Source organism: Dendropsophus ebraccatus, chromosome 14, assembly GCF_027789765.1.
Source record: "Dendropsophus ebraccatus isolate aDenEbr1 chromosome 14, aDenEbr1.pat, whole genome shotgun sequence".
Classification (NCBI taxonomy): Eukaryota; Metazoa; Chordata; class Amphibia; order Anura; family Hylidae; genus Dendropsophus; species Dendropsophus ebraccatus.
In genome coordinates, this window is record NC_091467.1 from 8159348 (window position 1) to 8176436 (window position 17089).

General features: G+C 44.8%; 1 protein-coding gene across 2 annotated transcripts; it reads left to right on the forward strand.

Annotated features, from left to right (window-relative positions):
- Positions 1 to 5392: 5392 nt before the first annotated feature.
- CCM2L (CCM2 like scaffold protein) lies at positions 5393 to 16621 on the forward strand. 2 transcript variants are annotated; one of them, XM_069953759.1, is made up of 10 exons: positions 5393 to 5850; positions 5940 to 6110; positions 8161 to 8244; positions 11282 to 11465; positions 11551 to 12119; positions 12243 to 12375; positions 13210 to 13273; positions 14286 to 14433; positions 15383 to 15521; positions 16191 to 16621. In XM_069953759.1, the coding sequence occupies exons 1-10, from the start codon at positions 5821 to 5823 to the stop codon at positions 16448 to 16450; spliced, it is 1782 nt and encodes a 593-aa protein (XP_069809860.1). In that variant the 5' UTR covers positions 5393 to 5820; the 3' UTR covers positions 16451 to 16621. The 2 variants fall into 2 exon arrangements, with proteins under 2 accessions (XP_069809860.1, XP_069809861.1); XM_069953760.1 differs by having other exon boundaries at positions 5943 to 6110.
- Positions 16622 to 17089: the final 468 nt, after the last annotated feature.

Consider the following 17089-nt stretch of genomic DNA (forward strand, 5'->3'; position numbering starts at 1 on the left):
TGACCATGATGAGTCACTTTCCCCACATCATGTATGGTGGCTGCATGTGTTGCTTTATTCATAATGAACTCTGATGTCGCTGCCTGTAATAGATGAATTCTGACATCACAGATTATAATGGATGAGCTCTGACATCATTGTGTCATCTGTGTTTATTTGGAGGTGAACGACCTTACGGGAAATATGGGCAGATACCCAGAGTCTCCTGTGATCTCTATGACATGAAGCTAAGTAATCCGGCTGCAGTCTTGTGCCTTTGTCTAGGAATCACTTGGTGACTATTTATAACCTTGAGCTGCATTCACACTACGTATATTTCAGTCAGTATATGTATATTTCAGTCAGTATATGTATATTTCAGTCAGTATATGTATATTTCAGTCAGTATATGTATATTTCAGTCAGTATATTTCAGTCAGTATATGTATATTTCAGTCAGTATATATATATTTCAGTCAGTATATGTATATTTCAGTCAGTATATGTATATTTCAGTCAGTATTGCAACCAAAACCAGGAGTTGATTAAAAACACAGAAAGGATCTGTTCACACAATGCTGTAATTGAGTGGATGGCCGCCATTTAATGGCAAATATTTGCTGTTATTTTAAAAAAATGGCTGTTATATTGAAATAATGGCCGTTATTTACTGTTATATGACGGCCATCCACTCCATTTCACCATTATGTGAACAGATCCTTTCTGTGTTTTTAATCCACTCCTTGTTTTGGTTGCAATACTGACTGAAATATACTGATTGAAATATACGTAGTGTGAACGCAGCCTAAAGGGCAGTTCCAGTCAGTATTGGTAGTCACACAATCTTGCATTGGGAGGAGCTTTGTCCTGTCCTCATCAATGTCTCTAAGGAGCTGCTAAGAGAGCCAGAGAATCCCAAGTGGTTGTCACTAGGCTAAATCAGTTATTGTCCTGACAAACCTAGCTGTACCAGACCAGCATTCAGTACTGTAGTACTGCCCCCTATTGACAAAAATATAACTACTATAATACTGCCCCCTATTGACAAAAATATAACTACTATAATACTGCCCCCTATTGACAAAAATATAACTACTATAATACTGCCCCCTATTGACAAAAATATAACTACTATAATGCTGCTCCTATATACAGGAATATTACTTCTATAATACTGCCCCCTATATACAGGAATATTACTTCTATAATACTGCCCCCTATATACAGGGATATACTACTATAATACTGCCCCCTATATACAGGAATATAACTACTATAATACTGCCCCCTATATACAGGAATATAACTACTATAATACTGCTCCTATATACAGGAATATAACTACTATAATACTGCTCCTATATACAGGAATATAACTACTATAATACTGCTCCTATATACAGGAATATAACTACTATAATACTGCTCCTATATACAAGAATATAACTACTATAATACTGCTCCTATATACAAGAATATAACTACTATAATACTGCCCCCTATATACAAGAATATAACTGCTATAATATTTCTCCCTATATACAGGAATCTAACTACTATAATACTGCCCCCTATATACAGGAATATAACTACTATAATACTGCTCCCTATATACAAGAATATAACTACTAGAATACTGCTCCTATATACAGGAATATAACTACTATAATACTGCTCCTATATACAGGAATCTAACTACTATAATACTGCTCCTATATACAGGAATATAACTGCTATAATACTGCTCCTATATACAGGAATATAACTACTATAATACTTCTCCCTATATACAGGAATATAACTACTATAATACTGCTCCTATATACAGGAATATAACTACTATAATACTGCTCCTATATACAGGAATATACTACTATAATACTGCCCCCTACATACAGGGATATAACTACTATAATACTGCTCCTATATACAGGAATATAACTACTATAATACTGCTCCCTATATACAGGAATATAACTACTATAATACTGCTCCTATATACAGGGATATAACTACTATAATACTGCTCCCTATATACAGGAATATAACTACTATAATACTGCTCCTATATACAGGAACATAACTAATATAATACTGCTCTTATATACAGGAATATAACTGCTATAATACTGCTCCTATATACAGGAATATAACTACTATAATACTGCCCACTGTTGGTCTATGTAGGTAAGAGAGTAGACATATGTGACTGGAATTGCCCTTTAACAGCTAGTAGCCATGTATAATACCGCCACAGACTCCAGGTGGTAGTTTCTGGGATCTGCCCATCTGGGTGTAACATCTGCTGATTGTCCGCACATTGCAGATTGACGGTATAGTAACTGGAGAATATTGACTCTGGGGGGGTGGGGGTCACATGACACCGCCATGCACATATTACCGCTATATTGATGTCAGTCCCCTTCAGTAACACAGTGGCGCCCCCTCAGTTCCATGGCAGTAGTACACGTGAAGCTCCTCCAGCGTGGGCTGTGATTGGTGGGTTACCTGTCCTGGATTGTGATTGGAGGGGAGTCCTATACGATAAGCTGCTGATTGTATATCTTGTGCCTGGGTTCCTGTATCTCACAGTTGTCACATTGCCCCCGTCCCCTCCCCCATCGTGCACAATACCCCCTCATGGGGGCAGAATCAGGATTCTAGGAATCTTTTTGTATTCACCGGGTTTTGTATATTTTTCATTTGGTGCTACATGAGATAATAAACGTGATTTCAGTACCGTGTCTGTTGTGGTCATTGTCATCGCCCTCTGGAGCCCGTATACTGGTTATATACCCCTCCTGGGGGCCGCAACCTTCATGTCAGGGGGTATCTGCAGCTTAGTCGCCATATGGGAACTCTCCCTGAGCTCATACATCTCACAGCTGAGGGTTTGTTACAGTTGTATCCGTTCTGGACCAGACACAAAGAGCACAACTCTAATTTGTTGAGCTCACAGAGCATTGTCTAGGCTGGATACCATTGTATCACTACTCAGCTGGGAACAGGACTAGCTATGTACAATGTATTAGTCTGGAGCTCACAGAGCATTGTCTATAGACATGACTAGCTATGTACAATGTATTAGTCTGGAGCTCACAGAGCATTGTCTATAGACAGGACTAGCTATGTACAATGTATCAGTCTGGAGCTTACAGAGCATTGTCTATAGACAGGACTAGCTATGTACAATGTATCAGTCTGGAATCCAGGCTGTAGAGCTCACAGAGCATTGTCTATAGACAGGACTAGCTATGTACAATGTATTAGTCTGGAGCTCACAGAGCATTGTCTATAGACAGGACTAGCTATGTACAATGTATCAGTCTGGGGTCCAGGCTGTAGAGCTCGCAGAGCATTGTCTATAGACAGGACTAGCTATGTACAATGTATTAGTCTGGAGCTCACAGAGCATTGTCTATAGACAGGACTAGCTATGTACAATGTATCAGTCTGGAGTCCAGGCTGTAGAGCTCACAGAGCATTGTCTATAGACAGGACTAGCTATGTACAATGTATCAGTCTGGAGTCCAGGCTGTAGAGCTTACAGAGCCTTGTCTATAGACAGGACTAGCTATGTACAATGTATTAGTCTGGAGCTCACAGAGCATTGTCTATGGACAGGACTAGCTATGTACAATGTATCAGTCTGGAGTCCAGGCTGTAGAGCTCACAGAGCATTGTCTATAGACAGGACTAGCTATGTACAATGTATCAGTCTGGAGTCCAGGCTGTAGAGCTCACAGAGCATTGTCTACACTGACTCCTCAGCTGGGAGCAGGACCACACTGTGAAGGAGATGCAGCAGCTACCCCTGCAATGCTTCCAGTCTGGAGCAGAGCACCTTAGCAGCACAGCGCCCTCTCCTGTCCTCACAGGGTTTTGCAATTCCTCAGCGCAGTAAAGATGTATGAGAGAATTGTGAGTGGATGAAACTGTAACAAACCACCAGCTGTGAGCAGTATCTTGTCTGTAGGACTTATAGAAGGAAAGAAGAATGTTCTTATTCTCTGGCAGGAAATGGAGGTCTTGTAAATAGGGCCGGATTGAAGCCCTATAGATCTATGCACTATAATGCATCTGGCTGGCCCTCTGTCAGCACCGTCGCCCCCTGCAGGTGCTTGCACTGTGGGGGTCACTTTCTCCCAGACTCTGTTGTAGGTTTTCTCTGCAGATTATTGCACTTGAGGAATTCTCTGCTGCCGGCTATGAAGTATAATACACAGCGACACAATGCGGAGATGATAACGTGCAGCCCTGATGCTGCGTAACATGGAGACGCCAAGTGGGAATGTGCTGAGGCGTTGATCCATATGGCGGCACATGGGGGATCCAGGCTCGGAGAGGAGCATATGGCCGCTACCACATTGTGCTTTGGGTTGTGATGCTGCAATAAATCTCCTTAGGAATATAGCACTATGGCTAATTTAAAGGGGATATACTTTATTAGAAATACGTGATTGCTTCCTTCTAGAAACAGCGCCACACCTGCCTATAGGTTGTGTCTGGTACTGCAGCTCAGCTTAATTAAAGTGAAGGTGCTGTAATAACCCAAAAACACCTGTGGGAAGGTGTGGCAGTGTCTGACCACCAACACGTATCCGCTGTCCACAGGGTAAGAGGTGATCGGCCAGACCCGCTATGGGACGGCCAGTGCTGCAGCAGGGGTCACATAGACAGTGAGCGGAGCAGCCGTAACATTCTAAGCGAAGACATGGGACCCCTGCTTAAGAGATCGAGGAGGGTGCATGTGCTTATACACCCCTGAGAACATATATTTAAAGGGGTACTCTGGTAAAAATAATCGTCTTTCAAATCAACTGATTTCAGAAAGTAATATTTATTTGTAATTTACCTCTATATAAAAATCTCCAGTCTTCCAGTACTTATCAGCTGCTGTATGTCCTACAGGAATCAGTGTATTCTCTCCAGTCTGACACAGTGCTCTCTGCTGTCACCTCTGTCCATGTCAGGAACTGTCCAGAGCAGCAGCAAATCCTCATAGAAAACCTCTCCTGCTCTGGACAGTTCCTGACATGGACAGAGGTGGCAGCAGAGAGCACTGTGTCAGACTGGAGAGAATACACCACTTCCTGCAGGACATACAGCAGCTGATAAGTACTGGGAGACTGGAGATTTGAAAATAGAAGTAAATTACAAATCTACATCACTTTCTGACACCAGGTGATTTGAAAGAAAAATATTTTCACCAGAGCACCCATTTAATACCCAAGGGGTATATTTAGTGAATGGACTTCCCCTTTAAAGGGAGTATGCAGGCTTTAAAAAACTTAGCTGCTTTCTCCCAGTACAGCTCCACACCTTACCCCAGGTCATGTGTGGTATTACAACTTTGCTTTATATACTTCAGTGGAACTGGGCTGCAATACCACACACAACCTGAGGACAAGAGTGGTGCTGCTTCTGGAGGAAGGCAGCTGTGGTTTTGCTATTCTGAAAAACCCCTTTAAGCTTGTGTCTACAAATTATGACTTATATACTGAGAAGATTCAGCAGAGCCAAGTTTGTCGTCCCCATGGGTTGAATGAGGCGCTCGGCCCTGCATGTCTCATGTTCTACACCCTGGATTAATGGTGGTGTGCTGCCATCTAGAGGCAGTCCTGTAAATTGCACTGCCTATTGACCCAGCCATCTGCTCTCTTATCACTGGACAGAGGCAGGAACTGAGCTCTGTCCCTGAACCTGGTGGAGTTTCCTCTGTAGGAAAATAACAATGGAGAGGAAGAGGAGGCAGAGCCAGCTAGACACAGGAGCCCAGGGAGCTGGGAGTCCGTGTGGAGATATACAAAAGTGTCGGGAGGTCTGGAAGACAGCAGCAGCATGGAGCAACAGACCAAGAAGGGCAAGAAGGTACCACGGTGTATTGTCCCTGTGTGTCTGTGGGGTCCGATTCATCCTGTATCATAGGGTCCATTGGTCCATCTCTACTTCTCTCCCAGCAGGCCCTGGTGTCGCCCATCAAACGATTAGTGTCACTGAAGTCTAACCGCCGGTCAGCGGTCAGAAACAGCAGCTACCGCCGACCCCTACACTCTGTGCCGGTGATGCCCCCCGACTTCCTGCTGGATCCCCAGATACTTCTGCATGATTATGTAGAGAAGGAAGTAAAGGTAAGAAGATTGGGGGTGAAGATGGCACATGGGAGGGGGGTACTAAATTGGGAACAAATGCCTCCAGTTATATGGGTTGGGCTGCAGTGTTTTCAGAGGCCGATGTTTCAGAGGAGCTTGCCCGTTTAAAGCTGAATAAGGCGATGGGTCCTGATGGCCTCCACCCCAGGTTTCTTAAAGAACTCTGATCTGTGATTGCTGCCCCCCTGACAGATCTGTATAACCAGTCCCTGCTAACAGGAGATGTCCCTGATAATTGGAGAACGGCCAATGTTAAACCCATCCACAACAAGAGTAGAGAGGAGCCCAGTAACTACAGGCCAGTTAGCCTGACATCTGTGGTAGTAAATTATGGAAACTCTTCTAAAAATGAAGATAATTGATCATCTAAGAATCAACAATCTGATTGATGCAAACCAGCATGGCTTTACTGCAGGACGATCATGTCAGACTAATCTCATTGATTTCTTTGATGTCACAAAAGTGCTGGATGAATGTACCGGGTATATCGCCTATCTGTACTTCAGCAAAGACTTTATAGAGTTCCCCATAAAGAGCTGATAGAGAAGTTAGAGAAAATTAGACTTAATCCCTGGATAGTTCAGTGGATTTGTGGTTGGTGAATAATAGATATCAGAGGGTTGTTGGTAATGGTGTATATTCCGTGTGCCACAAGGGTCTGTTCGGAGTCCTATTCTCTATAATATGATTGTAAGTGACATAGGAGAAGGTTTGGTAGGTAAGGATAGTGACATAGGAGAAGGGTTGTTAGGTAAGTATAGTAATATAGGAGAAGGTATGGTAGGTAAGGATAGTGACATAGGAGAAGGTTTGGTAGGTAAGGATAGTGATATAGGAGAAGGTTTGGTAGGTAAGGATAGTGATATAGGAGAAGGTTTGGTAGGTAAGGATAGTGACATAGGAGCAGGGTCAGTAGGTAAGGTTAGTGACATAGGAGAAGGTTTGGTAGGTAAGGATAGTAATATAGCAGAAGGTTTGGTAGGCAAGTATAGTAATATAGGAGATGGTTTGGTAGGTAAGGATAGTGACATAGGATAAGGTTTGGAAGGTAAGGATAGTGACATAGGAGAAGGTTTGGTAGGTAAGGATAGTGACATAGGAGAAGGGCTGGTAGGTAAGGATAGTGACATAGGAGAAGGGTTGGTAGGTAAGGATAGTGACATAGGAGAAGGGTTGGTAGGTAAGGATAGTGACATAGGAGAAGGGTTGGTAGGTAAGGATAGTGACATAGGAGAAGGGTTGGTAGGTAAGGATAGTGACATAGAAGGTTTGGTAGGTAAGGATAGTGATATAGGAGAAGGTTTGGTAGGTAAGGATAGTGACATAGGAGAAGGTTTGGTAGGTAAGGATAGTGACATATGAGAAGGGTTGGTAGGTAAGGATAGTGACATAGAAGGTTTGGTAGGTAAGGATAGTGACATAGGAGCAGGGTCAGTAGGTAAGGTTAGTGACATAGGAGAAGGTTTGGTAGGTAAGGATAGTAATATAGCAGAAGGTTTGGTAGGCAAGTATAGTAATATAGGAGATGGTTTGGTAGGTAAGGATAGTGACATAGGATAAGGTTTGGTAGGTAAGGATAGTGACATAGGAGAAGGTTTGGTAGGTAAGGATAGTGACATAGGAGCAGGGTCGGTAGGTAAGGATAGTGACATAGGGGAAGGTTTGGTAGGTAAGGATAGTGACATAGGAGAAGGTTTGGTAGGTAAGGATAGTGACATAGGAGAAGGTTTGGTAGGTAAGGATAGTGACATAGGGGAAGGTTTGGTAGGTAAGGATAGTGACATAGGAGAAGGTTTGTTAGGTAAGGTGACATAGGAGAAGGTTTGTTAGGTAAGGATAGTGACATAGGAGAAGGTTTGGTAGGTAAGGATAGTGACATAGGAGCAGGGTTGGTAGGTAAGGATAGTGACATAGGAGAGGGTTTGGTATTGGGGGGGGGGGGGGGGGGGGGGGGGGGGCTTTTACTGCCGACAATCTTGTTTTTATGTAAAAAGCTGAAAGTGAAGTACAGTGTAAATCCTCTTCACAGTTCCTGGGTCACCTGACTTGGGTTGTGGCCTCTCTGAATCCATCCAGTCGAGATGAAATTTTGCAGCTTCTGGATACAGCAAGGGTAAGAAAAGTCATATATGTATTCCTACATCACATTACAGGTCTCTCCTTATGCATCACAATGGAGCAAAGACTTTACAGGCACAGTGAAGAGGACAATGCTTTTAAAATCTATATAACTGTACATGACTAAGAACTATAGTAATATATAGAAATATACATCACTTCTATTTCTATATTGCACACATAATTACTATAATACTGCTCCTATATACAGGAATATAACTACTATAATACTGCTCCTATATACAGGACTATAACTACTATAATACTCCCCCTATATACAGGGATATACTACTATAATACTGCTCCTATATACAGGGATATAACTACTATAATACTGCCCCTATATACAGGGATATAACTGCTATAATACTGCTCCTATATACAGGAATATAACTACTATAATACACGAACTGGAGAGAGTGGAACGGCTGCACATCCCATCTATGGCTGATACTAATGCCGCTAGGCCTATATTAAAAATCAACACCAGAGTGTCTGTATATGAATTGATCAAGCCATATTGCCCCGTGTACCACCGCGCAGGTCCTCTGGTCCACACGGGTCCCTACGCTAACTCCACACCGTTTCGGTCAGCGACCGACTACTATAATACTGCTCCTATACACAGGAATATAACTACTATAATACTGCTCCTATATAGAAGAATAGAACTCCTATAATACTGCCCCCTATATACAGGAATATACCTACTATAATACTGCTCCTATATACAGGAATATAACTACTATAATACTGCTCCTATATACAGGAATATAACTACTATAATACCGCCCCCTATATACAAGAATATAACTACTATAATACTGCTCCTATATACAAGAATATAACTACTATAATACTGCTCCTATACAGGGATATAACTACTATAATACTGCCCCTATATACAGGAATATAACTACTATAATACAGCCCCTATATACAGGAATATAACTACTGTAATACTGCTCCTATATACAGGAATATACTACTATAATACTGCTCCTATATACAGGGATATAACTACTATAATGTGGCTTGATCAATTCACATACAGAATTCTGATGTTGTTAATGCAGCCGAGAGGTACAAGTATCAGCCATAGGTGTGAGGTGCAGCACTCTTTCTCTTCCCTGAACCGTATTTTGTTTCTCTCTTTTCTCCGTGTTTTGCACTCCTCCTGGTGAGACCCACATGACCGCAATTAGCAGGAGACACCTGAGTGCTCATGGTTTTAATCCCTCCTGTCTGTCCCATTCTATCTTTGATAGCTATGGTGAGTGCAATACCTTATCCAGACTTGTGCTGTTTGGGGGCAGCTTCCTCCGCCGGTGGTGCTGGCTGGGTTTTGGTGTGGCATTTTTGGGTCCGGTCCTGTGGCATGGGGGTTGCCGGGCCGTTCCATGGCCTCCCTTCCCTGACTGTGCACGCCTGCGGGGGTGGTGGTCGCTGACCGGCACAGTGTGGACTTAGTGTAGGGACCCATGTGTATCAGATACCTGCACGCGGTACATGGGGCAGTGTGGCTTGATCAATTCACATACAGAATTCTGATGTTGTTAATGCAGCCGAGAGGTACAAGTATCAGCCATAGGTGTGAGGTGCAGCACTCTTTCTCTTCCCTGAACCATAACTACTATAATACTGCTCCTATATACAAGAATATAACTACTATTATACTGCACCTATATACAGGAATATAACTACTATAATACTGCTCCTATATACAGGAATATAACTACTATAATACTGCTCCTATATACAGGAATATAACTACTATAATACTGCTCCTATATACAGGGATATAACTACTATAATACTGCTCCTATATACAAGAATATAACTACTATAATACTGCCCCCTATATACAGGAATATAACTACTATAATACACGAACTGGAGAGAATGGAACCGCTGCACATCCCATCTATGGCTGATACTAATGCCGCTAGGCCTATATTAAAAATCAACACCAGAGTGTCTGTATATGAATTGATCAAGCCATATTGCCCCGTGTACCACCGCGCAGGTCCTCTGGTCCACACAGGTCCCTACGCTAACTCCACACCGTGTCGGTAAGCGACCGCCAACCCCGCAAAGCGTGCACGTGCAGGGAAGGGAGGCCATGGAACGGCCCTGCAACCCCAATGTCACAGGACCAGACCCAAAAAGCCCCACCAAAACCCAGCCAGCACCACCGGCGGGGAAGGCTGCCCCCAAACGACACAAGTATGGATATGGTATTACACTTACCATTGCTGCTCTCACAGAATGGGGAAGACATAGGGTCCAGACATGTGAGCACAGACATATCCTGCCAATTTTGGTCATGTGGGTCTTATAAAGGAGTGCTAGCTGTTCAGAGAGGGAGAATTGCAAAACACGAACTGGAGAGAATAGAACGGCTGCACATCCTATCTATGGCTGATACTAACGCCGCTAGGCCTATATTAAAAATCAACACCAGAGTGTCTGTATATGAATTGATCAAGCCATACTGCTCCTATATACAGGAATATAACTACTATAATACTGCCCCTATATACAGGAATATACCTACTATAATACTGCCCCTATATACAAGAATATAACTACTATAATACTGCTCCTATATACAAGAATATAACTAATATAATACTGCTCCTATATACAGGAATATAACTACTATAATACTGCTCCTATATACAGGAATATAACTACTATAATACTGCTCCTATATACAAGAATATAACTACTATAATACCACCCCCTATATTCAAGAATATAACTACTATAATACTGCTCTTATATACAGGAATATAACTACTATAATACTGCTCCTATATACAGGAATATAACTACTATAACACTGCTCCTATATACGGGAATATAACTACTATAATACTGCTCCTATATACAGGAATATAACTACTATAATACTGCTCCCTATATACAAGAATATAACCACTATAATACTGCTCCAATGTACATAGATATCTACACATAGAACATTTATTGTTGTAACTTGAGGGTTTGTTTGTTTTCCACTTTTGCAGCAGCTGAAGGCGCTCCCCCTGCAGTGCACCCCGGAGCAGGACAGTATCCTTAGCTTATCAGCCCGGAGCCTCTTACTGACCTGGAGAGACAATGAGGAGCTGATTCTCCGGATCCCCACACATGAGATTGCTGCGGCTTCCTATGTTCGGGATGACGCTCTCCATCTGCTGGTCCTGAAGACAGGTGTGACCATCAGACTGTCTCTCCTGGAGATTTGCAGCCTTGTATTAGCTTTGTATTGGTCACACTCTCATGGTCCTCCCTTTAGGTCTCGGATTGGACCCTGTTCCAGCCAATGGCAGCTTGGAAAGAAAACCTCCAGTTGGAAAGGTTGACAGGACTCCAGGTGGAGCTGGCTCCAAGCCCATAGGAGGTGCCATGGAGAGGCGCCATACCATCTGCAGCCTGGACTGGAAGATGGCACACCGAACTTCAGATGGACGAACCAAGGGTGGGGGAAGTCTGGAGAGAAGTGGCGCAAAGCAGGAGACTGGAAGCTGGGAGAAGAGTCGGGGAGGTCAGGCGTGTGGCAACTGGGAAAGGAGAATGACGTTCAGTGGCAGCTGGGAGCGAAGACAACCCTGTGGGGGCAGCTGGGAGAGGAGACAACCCTGCGGGGGCAGCTGGGAGAGGAGACAACCCTGCGGGGGCAGCTGGGAGAGGAGACAACCCTGCGGGGGCAGCTGGGAGAGGAGGCAACCTGGTGGGGGCAGCTGGGAGAGACGTCACCCCTGTGGGGGCAGCTGGGAGAGAAGACCTGGACAGAATCCCTTAGACCCCAAAGAGCCAAGTCCAGATGCTTACTGCAACCTGATAATCCTGGCTGTGGAGAACAGGGTGAGGAGCTTCTACTCATCCTGCATGCATGCTATGTGCAGACAGTGAAGCAGCAGGAGGTGTCTGTGGGGCTGAGCATTGTATCTGTCACCATAGATTCAGTCTTGTCATTGTGTGTTACAGGACGCTGCAGAGGAATCCTGTGCTCTCATCTGCCAAGTCTTCCAGATCATCTATGGAGACCAGAGCATTGAATGTGTGGACCGGGCCGGCTATCACTATACATCCCCTCCGGAGAGGCCGTGGCTGTCACGCTGTAAGATATGGGCCCCCCAATATTCATTCAGATGCTCATAGTGACAGCATTGTGTGTCACCAGGTGCCCAAATAATAGTGCTATATACTCAAACAATACTGCTATACAGTGCCCGAATAATACCACCCCATTGTGTGCAAATAATAGTGCCATATACTCAGTACTGCTATACAGTGCCTGAATCATACCACCACATTGTGTGCAAATAATAGTGCCATATACTCAAATAATACTGCTATACAGGGCCCAAATAATACCATCCCATTGTGTGCAAATAATAGTGCCATATACTCAACCAATACTGCTGTACAGTGCCCGAATAATACCATCACACTGTGTGCAAATAATAGTGTCATATACTTAGTACTGCTATACAGTGCCCGAATAATACCACCCCAATGTGTGCAAATAATAGTGTCATATACTTAGTACTGCTATACTATGCCCAAATAATACCACCCCATTGTGTGCATATAATAGTGCCTTATACCCAATACTGCTGTACAGTGCCCGAATAATACCATCACACTGTGTGCATATAATAGTGCCTTATACCCAATACTGCTATACAGTGCCTGAATAATACCACCCCATTGTGTGCATATAATAGTGCCTTATACCCAATACTGCTATACAGTGCCTGAATAATACCACCCCATTGTGTGCATATAATAGTGCTATATCCCCAATACTGCTATACAAATCCTAAAGAAGGAAACCATAGTGGAGTCCTGATGTGGTTGGTGGTCGGAGCAGCTTCTACACTTGTCGCTACTTTGCCCAGTTGCCCCCTTGTCCAAGTGGTTTATGATTTCTGCTCTTGTCGTATTTCAGGTGACAGCTCCCATACAGAAGGGACATTCTCATATGACGCCGACTTCAGCTGCTGCAGCTCCTTGTAAGTCAGTATAATCCTTAAAGGGGTTATCCTGTGCACCCCCACTGATCAACAGAGCTCCATTTATTCCAGTGGACATTGTAACTCTGCTCATGTGATCTGTGGGGGTCCTAGTGGTAAGACACCCCACCCATCGCTCAGCTAGGTGCTTTGATTTTGGGATAACCTCTCATAATAATAATATATTGTTTAATGGGGAATACTTATCTCAGCTAATACGGTTAAAGGGGAAGTTTGGGCTTTGACATATTTTTGAAAACAGCCAGGGAGCAGGTGGCTGAACATAACAGGCACTCACCTCCGCGGCTCCAGCACTGGGGTCCGCTGTCCTCTGCTCCAGGTCGAGGTCCCATGGCCCCTTCTTGGTCTGAGTGGGAACCCTGGGCTTGACGTGTCAGCCCCGCTCAGCCAGTCAGCAGCCATATCGGGGGCCCGCCTTATTCGCTGACTCACATCCTGGGTCCCCACTCAGACCAGGAAGGGGCCGGGGGACCAGGAACCAGAGCAGGGTGCAGTGGACCCCAGCGCTGGAGCCGGAGAGGTAAGTGTCTGCAATGTTCAGCCACCTCCTCCCTGGCTGTTTTTCCTTTTTAAAGTTCAGTATTTGTGCAAATATTTTAATTTGGCAAACTTTTCTCCTTGTATGCTGCTCTTTTCCTTCCATTGTTGACCACTTGTTGTCTAGGTTACCAAACACCACTCTGCTCTAAAAGCACTGGTCTGGCTGGTGTGTGTATATATAGCTATAATGTAGTTGTATAAATACTATATAATATGTATACTATAGCTATATATCCACCAGACCACTGCTTTTTAGCAGGGTGGTGGTCGGTAACCTAGACAACGAGCTGTCAACAGTGGAAGGAAAACAGCAGCATATCAGGAGGATACAGGTTTACAAAATGTGGCTGCAGAAAGATTAAACTTGATGCCCTACAAGTATGACTAGGCTTGCTGAAATGGGGGGTACCCTTTATCCCAAGTATACTCTTCTCTAACCTCCCGTTTCCAGCAATGGCTCCCATGACGCATTCGAGGTGCGTTACAGTGGAGAATCTTCCCCCTCGTTCAGGGTGTCTGAGCAGAGCCTGGCGTCCGGAGCCAGCGATGGCGACCAGAATGGCGCAGCCATGGAGCAGCTGCAGGACTACATGATGACTGTGAGTATGGAGCTGAACACGTGCAGCACTAAACCTATGCTATGTCTTATAGGTGCTGAGCTCACCTCATAGAGATATAGGCCACCTGGGGCCTATGTAGTCCTATTATACTCATATGTACATTGACGTAATAGGAGAGAACCTTCCCTTCCCCAACTACATATAAAAGAGTGCTCTATAGCAGTGGGGCACAACCTGTGGCCCTCAAGCTGTTGCAAAACTATGATGGGTAGTGTAGTTCTGTAACAGCTGGAGGGACACAGGTTGTGCACCATTGCTGTATAAGATATGAGCCACACCTGGGCACAGGTAAATGGGAGGTCATGTGACCCAAGAGCTAATGCACTGGTATGTGAATGCAACTTTGGATGTGACAAGAGTATAAGGGTATGTGCACACTATGGAATCTCGGCGTATCACCCGCCGCAGATTCCGCAGCTCACAAACACGCACATCTCCGCTGGTCCCATAAGCTTCGTTCTATGATTTGCCAGATTCTGCCATGTGCCCGAAGAATAAACACGCTCAGGCTTCGGGCTGATGGCAGAATCTGGCAAACCATAGAATGAAGCCTATGGGACCAGCGGAGATGCACGGGTGATACGCCTGGGTTCTGTAGTGTGCACATACCCTCCAACAGGGATGGGGAACCTTCGTCCCTCCAGCTGTTGCAAAACTACAATTCCCATTATGCCCGGACAGCCTTTATCAGGCAGGGTGTGAGTGTTCAGATGCTGACCATCAATAGAATGAGTGAGGTATCAGTGAAAAAGACATGTCCCATAGACTTCCATTATGAGGCTGCCTGTCACATGACACCAGGAGAGGACTGCACAGACTGAGACGTCTCAGGATCGGTCGGGGTCTGAACACTCCCGGATCAAAGCTTCAGACATGTCTTGTGTGTGACAGTGCTTCTTGAGTATAACAAAGCAGTCATTTCTTCTAGCTGAGAAACAAGCTGGCCCCCATGGAGATCTATCGCTTTGCCTGCCTCTTACGGGAGTATCGTCTGGGGATGGATGTGAAGGATTACTGCCGGGAGCTGCTCCACCTCTATGGGGAGAACAGGAAGTTCCTGCTGCTGGGTAAGGGGTCAGTCACTGCTTATAGCAGACATGTTATTGAGACTTCTGCAAGCAGAGGAAGCTGATGGTGAAAGAGCTTGTGCAGAGATCCTGTGGGAGTGTGGGACGTTTCCACACCCACTCAGACCTCCCAGTATACATAAGGTCCAGGGTTAGCACCATAACAGGTACTTTATTGAGCAGGCTTTAAAGTGAATGTACCGTCAGGCCCGGACTGAAGCACTGGAGGCAGACCGAACCCCCCCCTACCCATGACGTGGCTCCATTAGAATCAATGGAGCCATATCATGGGGGGGGGGCTAGGAGTTTCCACCCACTGGGGGTAGGTCAGCCTGCCTCCAGTGCTTCAGTCTGGGCCTGATACTACATTCACTTTGAACCATGGATGGGGAGCCCTTGGCACTTCAGCTGTTGCAAAACTACAATACCCATCATGCCTGGACAGCCAAAGCTCCATGCATGATGGGCATTGTAGCTTTACAACAGCTGTCGGGCCAAGGGTTCCCCATTGCTGCTTTAAACCCGAACCCTTCCAACTGTTGTAATGCTGAGACTCCCACCCAGGTCAGGGCACTGTAGAGACTGTCCACCTTGTGCTGACACAGATCCTCAGCAGTTACATGACAACCTGTGTCCCTGACCTGTCACCATTTCCGGGTTTCTTGTCAGGCCTGAGGCCATTCATCCCCGACATGGACATCAGTTACTTTGAAAGTTTCCTGGAGAGCATTGGGATTCGTGATGGCGGGATCCTGACGGACAGCTTTGGGAGAATCAAGCGCAGCATGAGTAACACGTCTGCCTCTGCTGTGCGCAATTACGACAGCTGCTCGCCCGGGTCCAACCGCTTTAACCGTATGATCACGGACATCACACACAATATAGAGGCTTTAGCGAGAGACGATTCGGACGACGATGACTTCCTATAACCGTGACCTGCACCTGTATATAAGGCCAGTCATTCAGGAGGCTGGGACAGAACGTGCGAGAAGGCACCTGGCCAGCACTGAGACAATGAGTATCATTCAGGCTTCTGGGAAAGACACCCGGCTGACACCTCCCAGCTGATATACTTTGTCATTATTCTTATTAAAGCCAAGGCTGAGATGTGTATATAGTTTCTATTGCATGTTCTACAAATCTAGAATGCTAGAAGTCTCCAGCTCTGACCAAGGGAGGCAGCACTGAGACTATCTGTACAGGTGAGCTCTACAAGGAGTATCACATGGAGGAATAGGTTTCCACACCAAACGACTTATCCAGGATTACAAAAACATGGCTACGTTCTTACAAAAAGGCGCACACCTCAGGTCACATGTGGTATTTAGAGATGAGCAAACCCGAACTTTCGGCATTTGATTAGCAGTGGCTGCTGAAGTTGGATAAAGCCCTAAGGCTATGTGGAAATCATGGATATAGTCATTGGCTGTATCCATGTTTTCCAGACAACCTTAGAGCTTTATCCAAGTTCCGCAGCCACCGCTAATACCGATCGTTCGGGTCGACTCGAACCCGGTTCGCTCATCTCTAGTGGTATTACAGTCTCCTACTTCAATGAACTGAAGGTG

Bases quoted from the DNA above. Each gene is read 5' to 3' on its own strand.
- CCM2L (XM_069953759.1), top strand. From the start codon at position 5,821: ATGGAGCAACAGACCAAGAAGGGCAAGAAG. The intron at 5,851-5,939 runs GTACCACGGTGT...CTTCTCTCCCAG, and splicing joins AGACCAAGAAGGGCAAGAAG to CAGGCCCTGGTGTCGCCCAT. The intron at 11,466-11,550 runs GTGTGACCATCA...TCCTCCCTTTAG, and splicing joins TCTGCTGGTCCTGAAGACAG to GTCTCGGATTGGACCCTGTT.